Raw genomic sequence first — 12,033 nt, 5'->3', positions numbered from 1 at the left:
TTGAGTCAATGTTTAAAGTTGTTTAGTCTTTTGCTCTACGATGCTAAGGCTAAAGGGGTTGTGTCATGTTAGGCCCAAAATTGGGCCTACATTGGTAAAACATCGACCTTATAGATATTTATAGGTGGTTATACAAGGGAGATAAGGGGTTGAATAGTAAAAAAGAGATTTTAAAGACAAGTGATGGCATTGAATAAGAATTTGAGAAGGATTAAAGGAAAAAGGGGGACCTCAAAGGTCAGAAAAAATAAGGATAAAAGGGCTACTAATACTAAGGAAATGGGAGATAACCTTTTGGATGTTCTGGTTGATATGATTTTACTTGTTAGCTAGAACACTTTCTTATAGTGTTCCTTTCTATATGTTGTTTTTTACTGTGTGGATATCGATAAGTTATTACCTTTATTAGTTTATCATGTTTCACCAACCAAGGGAATAACATGTTTATGACTTCATGAGGATAGTAATGTGATGGGCTTAGCAAAACTATTCTGTAATTGTTCAACAACATGACCAACTTAGGTTCCATATTATCTGGTAGCTTGAGCCATTGATCTTCCAACAAATCTTGTTGCTTATACTGCAATGTAAAAATCTCTACGATGGCATGAGAATTATGCGTTCCTCTAAGTTTATTGAATTGGGAAAGACCAGGCAATTGAAACTTATCACCATATAACGTGACAAACTATTTATCTTTGTAAAAGTTCAAGGTGAGCTTACTGCAATAAAAAAAATGTGAGACCCAAATGCAGCAAGTTAAGTGAATCCGAGTACCACCAGAAATTGATAAAAGAAAGATAAGATTTTTTAATGAATCTCCTTAGACCATTATATCTAGTTGCTCCACAAATCCTTATACAACTAAGGAATTATCGTTTCCCACTAGAACATGAATATTAAGAGCATCTTCCACTAGCAATTTCAAATAATTTGAAAATCTTGGTTGGAAAAAGTTATCTAAACTACCATAATTTAGAAGTATTTAACTCACTAAGTGTAAGACCCAAGAAAAACAATTTTTGTTTACAAATAAATTAAATGGATGAAGGTTTATATTTAAACTATTATGTTTGTGATATAGCAAAAAGGTGTGGTAGCTTAGTTGGTTAGAGTTAAGTTCATGAGTTCAACCCTTGCTTAATTCATTTATATTATTTTTTCAATTAAATGAATTTCTTTTGGAAGAGGTTGAAGTTTGAACATGCCTAAGGAAAAGTAATGTGAAATTCAAGAGGACTTAAAGAAATTTGAATTTTTAAGGTGAACTGAGTAGGGTCCGACCAACTTGGTCAAATATTGTGACCTAATGAAACTAGACAAGAGACACGCTAAGTGCATCGTGTATATGGAGAAGAAACAATGAATTAAAGAGTTGATTACGAAAAAATGGATAAATTAGAATTAAATTGGATTTATTCATATTTTATTTTATTTGGAATTTGATGGGTAACTATTGTAAGTAAGGGGTGAATGTTAACATTATTGTTTTTAGGGTTTAATCGTGTAGTTTAAGAGAAAGGAGGCAAATTTTTGAGGGGCTGAAAATTAATGAAGTTTGATGTGTGGTGTTTTGAGATGTGCAACTTATTCTTTCAAGTGGAAATTGTAGTGCATCGGTGATAGGAAATAGGAGTACTCTTGGTGGTTTAGGTAAGTGTTTCCTCTGATCAAAATTCATTTTGCACTATGGTATTGGGTTTTAGACACATATTAAAGATATAATTTTGTTTTGAACCAAGCTTAGGAATGTGGATAAGAAAGAAAGGGAAAGTGGTGATCGGAACCAAGTGAGAAAGAAGAATTGATTATCGACAAAAGTAAGGGAGCTAACTAGTTTAGTTTTTTTTTTCTATGGCAGGTTTTTATTAGAAGTTTTGTTTAAATTAAATTGTGGTTTAAAAAAATAAAATGATAGGTTTATATTATTTATTTTATCGCTATATATGTATTGTTTTCTTATTATGTGGGTGTTTTATGGAGTAAAGCTGAAATAGTTCATATAATAACCGTCGGTTTTGTATATTTCTTCTATTCTAAAATCTTTAAATTGAGACACAATATGACTATGGTTATTACACCAACCATTGTCATTACTTAATTTCCATTTTTAATTCAATTTTTATTTAATTTATTTGTTTAGCAACAATATTGTGGTTTGAAAATATAGTAACGGTTTGAAAACCATCATGTTTTGCATCAAACTTTTAACAATGGTGCATTCAAGAGTGGTATGGTAACAGTATAGAAAGGCTTATTTCTTCGTTGTCAAAAGTTTTTTCTAAGGTAGTGATTGATGGGTGAGTGTTGTTTTGGTTGTATTGTTATTATGTTTGGCATAAAAGACAAACGGTGAAATTGTTTTTATATGTAAATAGTAATGTGTATTATATAATTAGTGCAAGAAGGGTTTTTGACAATGGTTATTTTTACTATTTTATTCTGATATCAGATCTGAGGAATATTAGATAAGGCCAAAGTTTTTGGCCTCGGGTCTCAACCGAAGTAGAAACTTCATATTCTGTCTGAGTTCTGCTGAGAACCGAAGTCATATATGTCTTTTTGCATTTTCAACCTTCCATCTTCTTCACCAAAAACCCTAGGCAACCACCACGTACAGTTCCAGCGCAGCTCCATCAGTCACCGGCACGTCTGAAACTCAACCAAAGATCTATAACCACCGCAATCTTCTCCTTCACCGTAAGAGCAATTCAAGAATCACGCCACCACCATGGAACCTCCATGTTCTTCATGCACGAAATATCCATCAACCACGAATGAAACAAATCCTCGCCTGGAACAAATCACGAACAGTGTCGCGCAAAGAAATCAGAGCAGCGCGAAAACGATGTAGCCACCACACTTGTAGAAACGCGAACAAAAATCAACCATCTGCAGCAAATCACAAACCCTAAATCTTGCCTCCTCCCCGAAACCACAAAACCCCCTCCGCCGCAATGACGAGTTTCTTTACGCTGAACCCGTAAAGAAATCAAAGTTTGAAAATCAGCAATTCGTCTGAGAATTCTAGATGAAGCTGAACCCGTAAGTTATGGAAGTAATATCAATGAAGTTTTGGTTGGAAAGGTACAATTAGTTTTACTGTTGTTTAAATGTATACTTTTTATTGGGTAATCGTTTGATATAGCAACACGATAAACTGTTATGGGATGGACTCAACCATAATTTATGGAACACCACATTTTCCGTTCTTTGGTCTAACAATTGGTAATGGCTTTCTGTGTGGGCTTTTGATGAGTTCTAGTCAACCATAATCAACTGCATGATTTTATTTTATGATTGAAATTCCCTATAGAAAGAGAGGCAGGTGAAGAAGAAAAAACTGTTAGTCCTTGAATATATCAAGATCGTCTAGATTTTCTAAAATTTCTTGCTTCATGTGTAAACTTAAAAAGAGATTTTCTTAAAATTCCTAATCCATGAATGGATAATAAAGGTTTATATTAGTATTCAAAAGAGTATTATTTGATCTATTATCAATACATTAAATAAATGAACATTTTTGTTACTATATCAGGATTCATAAAATTTTACTTTCCCAAACTTGTTGGGATCTTTAAAATCAATGACGTTAACATGAGGTCTTAGCCACTCCACCAACAAACAACTATCTTCTAATTCTTCAGATTTCAGTTTATAATAGTATAATGCTAGAGTGATAATAATTGGTAGTAAGTAATAATTACATAATATGAATTATTGTTGCCTTAATTTTACTTAGTATATCAATCATTTATATGTTCATGTTGTTACGATTACCATGTCTCCCAAGTGCTAGGCCTCCTAAGACTTTATTGAGTTCACACCCATAATTTTATTATTTAAACTGTTAATTTCCTTGATTGTGTTGCTATAGAACAGTATAATAGGACTTATATTGGTGCTTTTGCATCCAGATTATGTGATACCTATTCCCTTGTGGTAATGGTTATTTGTCAATTATTATTAAGTGCAGAGTTTTGCTTGTAGATCAGTGGGAGGACATTTTATTCAAGTTAAATGATTCAAGAAGATATAGACGAACAGTTGGTTCTATTGCTGGTTCATGTGTTACTGCAGCAATTCCACTTCTTGCATCTATCAACCAAGAGATATGCTTAGCTGCCTTGGATATAATTGAGGTATCTTTTGATTGAAATGCTTAGCCATTGATGTAAATATGAGGAGCATGGATTTTTTTTTTTTGTACTTCAGGCAGTTTTGCATGCTTTTTCATGAATTGCTGGACTCTGATAAGCCATTTTGATTAAATTGCAAATTTAAAAATAGAGATGAAAGATCTGAACTTCAGATTACAGACAATGCTATAAAAGTGTAAGAAAAAGAAGAGGACATGCCTATAGGTTAACTTTTATTTCACTGTTTCAATATTTTTTGTTTTTAATTAGAAATAGGATTAAATGGTTTAAGCTTTAAAACCAATTTCATACAACTCATCTCTCTTTTTTATTTATCACACATATTTAGGGATATTTGAGTGCTTTATTGTACAGATGTTTGTATTAAGGTTTTTTTTAAGCATTTTTCTTTATAAAGGTGCTTTGCTTTGTTTTGTATTTCTGTTATCTAGTAGGTTTATTTGTTGACACTCATTGAGTTCAGGCCTTTTTAGCATCTCTAACATCCTGTTCCTAGTTCCTTGCGGGAAAATATATTCTACACAACTTCCATCAGTAATGAATTATTTTTCTTAACCGAAAGCAAATCCTTGTCAAGGACCTAACGGGATTTTATAAAAATAAAATTGTATGGATAATTATTCCAAATGACACGGGGTTCTTATATTGCTGAATTTAACACAATATGGCGGGGCTTTAGAAAGTGGTTGTCTGTTATTATTTTCCTGCTAGTTCGAGTATGAATCTAAAATCATTTTGAACAATAAGATATATTTTGTATTTTTCTTATTGCTATTTGGATAATTTCTGGTTTGGAGTGGAACTTTGGCAATAGCAAAAGTAGAAGCAGCTTATAAACATGAAAGGGAAATTAAAGAAGCAATTGAAGAAGAGTTAGAATCACTGTCACTGTATCAGCTGAAGGATACTTTGGAAGCTAATGAAGAAGGGGCTGACGAAAACAAGCTACTCCCAGCAATCTTGAACTTTTAAGTATTTATATCATAATTTCCAAACGTCTGTGATTTGATTTATTTTTCTTGTACTTATGCTTCAGTTAGTATTTCTTTGCTTCGGTTAAACTAGATAAAGTCAAATTTTACCTATGTCTGTATATAGCTTTTTACCTTTTTCTATGGTTGGTCATGTGATGTGATCCCAACAAGGCTTATAGCTTGGGTCAACGCCTAGGCCCAAATCATGCTCAAGGCCCAATACATGACCCACATGCACCTTCAAGCCCAAGCCCATCAAGAGGCCCAATAACAAGGAGCATGCTAAAAAAGATCCAATTGGGCTTCATTCAAGATGGCCCAAACCCACATGGGCTTCTCATACTCTTCACATGGGCCCAAGAAGATGTGAAGATTTGAAGAGGTTTCTCAAAGAGCAATAGAATAGCAATAATATTGGCCCATTGTTTAGGCTTTGCTTTCTAGAATAATAAGTCAAACAATGAGTAGTTCAATTGATAAAATTGGGCTTGACTAAGCCCAATAGGAGATTTGGCCATGAGCTATCAAGAGAGCCAAGGTGGACTAAGTGGAAGTCAACACTTCTTCCTACACCTCATGGATCCAAAGCATCCAAGGGTTAGGAATGCTTCCTCCTTTTCCAAGGCATCATCCAATGGTCAAGATCAAGCCTCATTCTCTAAGCTTGATCTAAGGGCCAAGATCAAGGCCCACTCCATCCAATGGCTCTCCTTTCTCATGTGTAAATGGCTTCATATAAAAGCCAAATTTTCACTCATTTGTAGACACTCTTGAAATTTTATGCAATAGATGCAACTTGAGTTGAGAGCACTGCTCCCTCTATTGCCTTTGAGAGTCACCACTTTCTAGAGATTTCCTCTCTCTACCTCTAGCCACCTTCCTTAGGCTAGCATAGATTAGGAAATCCTATCACCTCTCTTTCACCTTCCATTGCTTGCAAGTGCCTTCCAACTTGCCTCCATTCCTTCATCCATTTCCGCTGCCCATGGAGCTCTTCATGCACCTTTGGAGCTCCACCATAATGGTGTCAAGTAGCAGGCCCATGCTCTTTTGGAAAAGGATGTTGCAGAGGTTCAACTAGTAATGGATAGTTAACTAGTAGTCTGACCAGTAGCTTATCAACATAATTACAATTATTATATATTCTAAGATAAATGATAGTATTTAGTATTCTAACGTCGTATGATGTTTTTGAGATTAATGTCAGAGTTATTGATGCCTCATCGACATGTTTATTTCATAATTAATGGCAATAGTTAAGGTATTTGTTTCATGTTTTCCTGATTATTAGCTTTATGTATATAGTAATTTGATTAATTATTAGGCTCTTAGTTTCAGGTAGTTATTTAAGGAAATATATTGTTTATGTATTCAATACCCATTAACATTAGATATCTCACTATTTTACATGTAATTTATATATTGCTCTGGCTTCATTTCTTTTAGCATGATCACAAGCTTGACTTGTTTGTTAAATGAATTTCCCACAACAGTTGAAGGTCCCTCTTCCCAAAATCTAAATCCAACAACTGAAGAAATCACTACACTGACTACACAAATATCTAATTTGCAAGAGCAGGTGAAAACACAATTGCAAGCACAGACTGATATGCAAGCATTAATGCAAGCACAAATGAAGGCACAAGCAGAAATGCAAGCAACTATGCAACAACAGATGCAAGAGCAAATGTAATCTTTTAAAAGAGAATTATTGTCTGCTTTGAAGAAACAAGAATGAAGACATGTCTTAAAGAATCCAAAACTTTGTTTGTGTTTTAATTGTGTTGATGCATTACTTTTTGTTGATACCCTCCAATGCTTTTGTGTCCTAGAACTATTATACATTGGTGGAAACTTTTATGTTGTTTTGTACTGTTGGATGGATATACTTTGATCATTGTAGGATTGATTATCTATCCTTTTTAAATAGGTATTGCAAATATTGGAGGTATTTAGATACTTTTTGTGAATAATTTATTTTCTTTGTCTTCTTTTTTTATTATGGGCATAGGTTTATGGACATGACTCATAATAGAGAGTGAATAACAATTAAGTAATTGCAACTAACAAAATAATATTTGTAGAAGATTAATAGAATTGAAATAAATTAACTAATCTATTGTGATACAAATTAGTGATAAAAGAACTGTGAAAAATTAGCTACGGATTAGCGAGAAACAAATTACAACAAATTAGTTACAGATTAGCTACGGATTAGCGAGGAAAAAATTACGACAGATTAGCTACGGATTAACGGGGAAAAAATTGCGACATACTAGCTACCGATTAGCGAGAATAAAATTGCGACAGATTAGCTACAGATTAGCCACAGATTAGCGACAACAAAATTGTGACAGTTTAGCTACGGATTAGCGACAATAGAATTACGACAAATTAGCTACGGATTTGCGACAGATTAGCTACGGATTAGCTAGAAATTTTAAAACTTTTTCACTTCAATTAAAGATGGAATAGAGAGGGATTAGCTATGAATTAGCTACGAATTAGCTAGAAATTGTAAAACTTTTTTACTTCAATTAGAGAGGGAATAGAGAGGGATTAGCTATGCATTAGCTACAGATTCGTTATGGATTTTATCCCTCTCTAATTAGCTACCTGTATTTAGCTACAGAAAATTCCCTAGCAATTTAATAGTTAATCTGTCGCAAAATGGTTTAACTACGAATTAGCTACGGATCAGCTACGAAATTTTCAATAACTAATATGTAAAATTTTTGTAGTGCTCTGGATAAACTTTCTTATTTATTATAACTTATTGTATCTTGCAACGACAATACATAACCAATTTATAAATATTCAAACATCACCTTCAACTACTTACATTCAATACAATCATTACCTAAACCAGAACTCTAGGTGCCCTCTAACCTTTACACTTTCACAAAACACTTCTACCAACACTTAATTTCTACTGCATTTAATGTTTACCTAACACAAACTTCAAAGCCTCCGTACGGTTTCATTATTGTAGAGATAAGGTGGAGGATTGCTGAACACACGTTTCACAATCATCGAATGGGGTTACCAGAAATTATTATACAACCGACGTGCATAACAGCTTGCACCGACAACCTGAAATTGGAGCCTTGTAAAAAAGGTTTTAGCAATTGGTAAGTAGCGTGTGTGTAGAAGTGCAAAGACAGGGGCAACGTTTGTTTCTGAGTGTAGAGAAGAGTGGAGAGTGAGGGGCTGAGTTTGCCTCTTGTGGGTATTTTAACAATGTATTATGAGAGTTAGGTTTTCAGTGTAGTGAGATTAAGAGTGCTGTGTTTGTCTTTCCATTAAAGTGTTAGTTTCTATAAAAGAAATATATTGGATACCAACAGAATTTGTGTTTTTATTAATATGGAGTCATCAAGTTCATTTTTTTTTTTTAAATTAAAATTTAAGTGGATTATTAAATCTACATTAGGACTAGAATATATGTCTTGAAATTTACAAAACCTTAACAAATCATCATTCATTAACGACACTCTTTTACCGCAGCGACACTCATTCATCATTAATTTCTTCACTCTGAAAAACTGAGAATCATATCCAAGGCAAAGGATCAAGAAGAAGAAGAAGGTGAAAGAGAAAGAGATGGAAGCTAGTGTTCCAGTGGTGGATTTTCAGAAGCTTTCAGAGGGAGAGGAGTGGAAGAAGCTAAAAGAAGCATGTGAGAAATGTGGTTGTTTCAGGGTGATCAACCACCCTATTCCAGAAACTCTGATGAAAGAGATGAAATCAGTGGTCAAATTCGTGCATGATCTTCCTTTAGAGATAAAACTGCGCAACAAATCCATAATTCCTGAGAGTGGTTATGTTCCATCCTTTGCAGCAAGTCCTCTGTATGAGGGCATGGGAATATATGACATGCATGAATCTCCACAGGCACTTGAAGATTTCTTCTCCCAATTGGATTTACCACCCTATCACAGGTTCCTTTCTGCTACCTATCTCTCTCTCACCCCATTTATGTAACTATAATTAAGTAAAGCAAGTGATGTTAATTAATGAGAAATTTATAGTTTAATAGTGTAGGAAGGAGTGGAGTAGGAGTGATACATTTCATGCATGATTTATTGTAATGTGTACGAAATATGCAGATTTCACCACTAATAAAGTCTAATACAATTAATAGATAGGAAATAGTTAGATTCTTAAACATTCCAATAAAGTTAATGGATATATTTAGATTTGGAAAATGAGGTTTTGACATAAACTTTTTGATAAATTTGTCAAAATTTTTATAAATAGGATTAAAGTAGATTAATTTTTTATTTTTTAATAAAAATAGGAATAAAAATAGTTTTTTTTATCTTATTTAGTAGTTTGTCATGTTTTGTTAAAAAAAAAGAAAATTGTTAATGTATATTTTTCGATAGACTCTTTTGCTTTTGATAGGGATATTTTTGGTGCAGAGCATTGTGGATCAGTCATTTTGATTATCAAAATTCATGAGAAGACTTATTTTCCTTAGAGGAGCTAGGATCTGTTTAGCAGTTTAATTTAGTTTTTTTTTTATTTCTTTAAGTAGATCAACATCATGCCTAAGCCCCTTTTTATTTGACAGAACTTTAACCAGAATTTTGGAGGAGACAAAGTAAGATTAAATGTATAAAATTAAAAAGAAAATTATATATATCTTAGGTTTCATGATGTCCATGATGAAAGATTGACAACTCAACGTGCTGTCTGTCGAGGAAATGCAGTCAAAGTTGTAGAACAACAAAAAGGAGAAGAGAGAGTACAACAGCATAAGAAAAGAAACTTATTATTGATAAGAAAGAATGTTTATCACATTGTTACATCAAAACCAGGAGGTATACATATTATATAAATGACTACCAAAACAGAACAGAGTAGTAGAGACCCAAAACGAATAACCGCTGAGCGAGAGCACCGCGTGCGTGAACAAGAGATTCAGTTTATCATTAAATATATATATATTTTGAGAATCAAAGTGTGAGTCTAAATTCCACATTAAGTAAAATTGAGAAAGTTAAGTATCATATAAAGATCATGGTCCATAAACTTATCGTCTTAAGGTTTTGGATTAAGAGTGGATCAGGTAAGCGAGTTCCGTTAAGAATAACAGTGATACAGACAAAGGGAAACAAAGAAGTACTCGGTAGCTAAAGAGGACACTTGAGAAGAAGATCAAAAGACCCAATGATATATATATATATATATATATATATATATATATATATATATATATATATATATATATATATAGTAATTGGAGGGTATTTAAAAAAATTTAAGAAACCCTAATTATCTCTTTTGTCTTTGTTTATCTATCAGTGCTCATATTTAAAGGTCTCCAATCTCAAATCCCAAAATGTTTGCACTAATCTCATTTTCTCGTGCGGTCCTCCAAGTAATTTCCTTGGTTTTATAATACTATATACAACCTTTGTTTTTATTTGTAGAAATTTCATCATAACTGGTGAAGTATTTGCCACTGAGATTTGCATTATTTCAATTTAATAAGGTAGATTTGTTTGCATCACAGGCAAATAGTAAAGACATACGGTCAAGCAATTCATGACTTGGCATCAACTATTTCACAAAAGATGGCCAAGTCTTTGGGTGTAGTGGGTGTTAATTTCAAGGACTGGCCATTTATTTTAAGAACTATTAAATACAATTTCAGCCCTGAATATATAGGTCAAACGGGAGCAGAGTTGCACTCAGATACAGGATTTATCACTCTACTTCAAGATGATGAAACTATTAGTGGTCTTGAGCTGGTGGATGATTCAGGTTTATTTAATGCAGTGCCTCCCAAATCAGGGTCCTTCCTTTGCATTATTGGAGATGTTGGACATGTAAGCATAAATGTTAACTTTGTTTTTTTTATTTTTTGAATGACATTCAACCTTAATATTTGTGCATATATATGCATACCTTTTTTACAGGTTTGGAGCAATGGAAAATTTTGGAATGTTAGGCATCGTGTGGTATGCAAGGAAACAGGTACTCGTTATTCGTGTGGTGCATTTATGTTAGCACCAAGGGATGGTACTGTTGAGGCCCCAAGAAAGTTGGTGGAACTTGACAATTGTCGACGTTATCGACCATTTAAGTATGAAGATCTAAGGGAGTTCAGAATCAGCACGGGAAAGAAAATTGGTGAAGTTCTTGATCAATACCGCATTGCTTAGTGATTTGTGTGCATGCACCAAGAGGACTTTTTACAATGTTGGCAATAACATCAATGTCCCATGCATTTTGAAATTCTATATAGCTTTTGTGTCGTTTTTTTTAATGAGTTGTGCAGTTGTTTGCAAATTCGTAAAACTTGCTCAAGTCTTAAAATGTTGTGTTTTTTATGTTAGATTATGTGATTGTGTTTTTGTTGTACTTCACTTGAGTTGTGTTAGTATTGGACTTGTTAAAACTCATAAAAGGTCTACAAATGTAGTGCGATGAAATAGAGTTCTGATCGATCATTAATTTCTTGGGTCGTTCATTAAAAAAAAAAAAAATCTACGTACATAAATAAAGTTAAAGTTTAATGTAAAGTATTTTTAAATGATTTCAAGACTAGAAATCTAGAAACAAAAATAAGCATACAAAGAATTGTATTGTTTTATTTAAACTCGTGGAGTTCCGTCCAATTTTCCGTTAAACCTTTAATTAGTTTAAGAGATTTTATTAATCAAATAGTTTGATTATAACGAGTAGACAAATCTTTCCACATCAGGCGAATACAACCTTTCTAGGTAAACATCTATTGCTCTTCTCCTAAGATCAAGAAGTCTCAATAAAAAACAAAGAAACACTCTCGAGTCCAGATTCTCTACTGGTTTTTTTGGTGTTATCCTCTGCTAAGCATTAAAAATACATTGTATTGATATTTTAAATATCTTTTTAATATATTTTAAAAA

General features: G+C 33.1%; 1 protein-coding gene across 4 annotated transcripts; it reads left to right on the top strand.

Annotated features, from left to right (window-relative positions):
• The first annotated feature begins 8,038 nt into the window (after nt 1-8,038).
• LOC114181590 (2-oxoglutarate-dependent dioxygenase DAO-like) lies at nt 8,039-11,411 on the top strand. 4 transcript variants are annotated; one of them, XM_028068086.1, is made up of 4 exons: nt 8,039-8,265; nt 8,642-9,075; nt 10,656-10,971; nt 11,062-11,411. In XM_028068086.1, exons 2-4 carry the CDS (start codon nt 8,738-8,740, stop codon nt 11,305-11,307), a joined length of 900 nt encoding a protein of 299 aa, XP_027923887.1. In that variant the 5' UTR covers nt 8,039-8,265; nt 8,642-8,737; the 3' UTR covers nt 11,308-11,411. The 4 variants fall into 4 exon arrangements, with proteins under 4 accessions (XP_027923887.1, XP_027923885.1, XP_027923886.1 ...); XM_028068084.1 differs by lacking the exon at nt 8,039-8,265 and adding an exon at nt 8,280-8,359; XM_028068085.1 differs by lacking the exon at nt 8,039-8,265 and adding an exon at nt 8,283-8,443.
• The last annotated feature ends 622 nt before the right edge of the window (nt 11,412-12,033 follow it).

This window comes from Vigna unguiculata, chromosome 4 (genome assembly GCF_004118075.2).
Source record: "Vigna unguiculata cultivar IT97K-499-35 chromosome 4, ASM411807v1, whole genome shotgun sequence".
Classification (NCBI taxonomy): Eukaryota; Viridiplantae; Streptophyta; class Magnoliopsida; order Fabales; family Fabaceae; genus Vigna; species Vigna unguiculata.
Note: the sequence above shows the minus strand (reverse complement) of the source record. Positions and strands in the feature narration are given on the sequence as shown.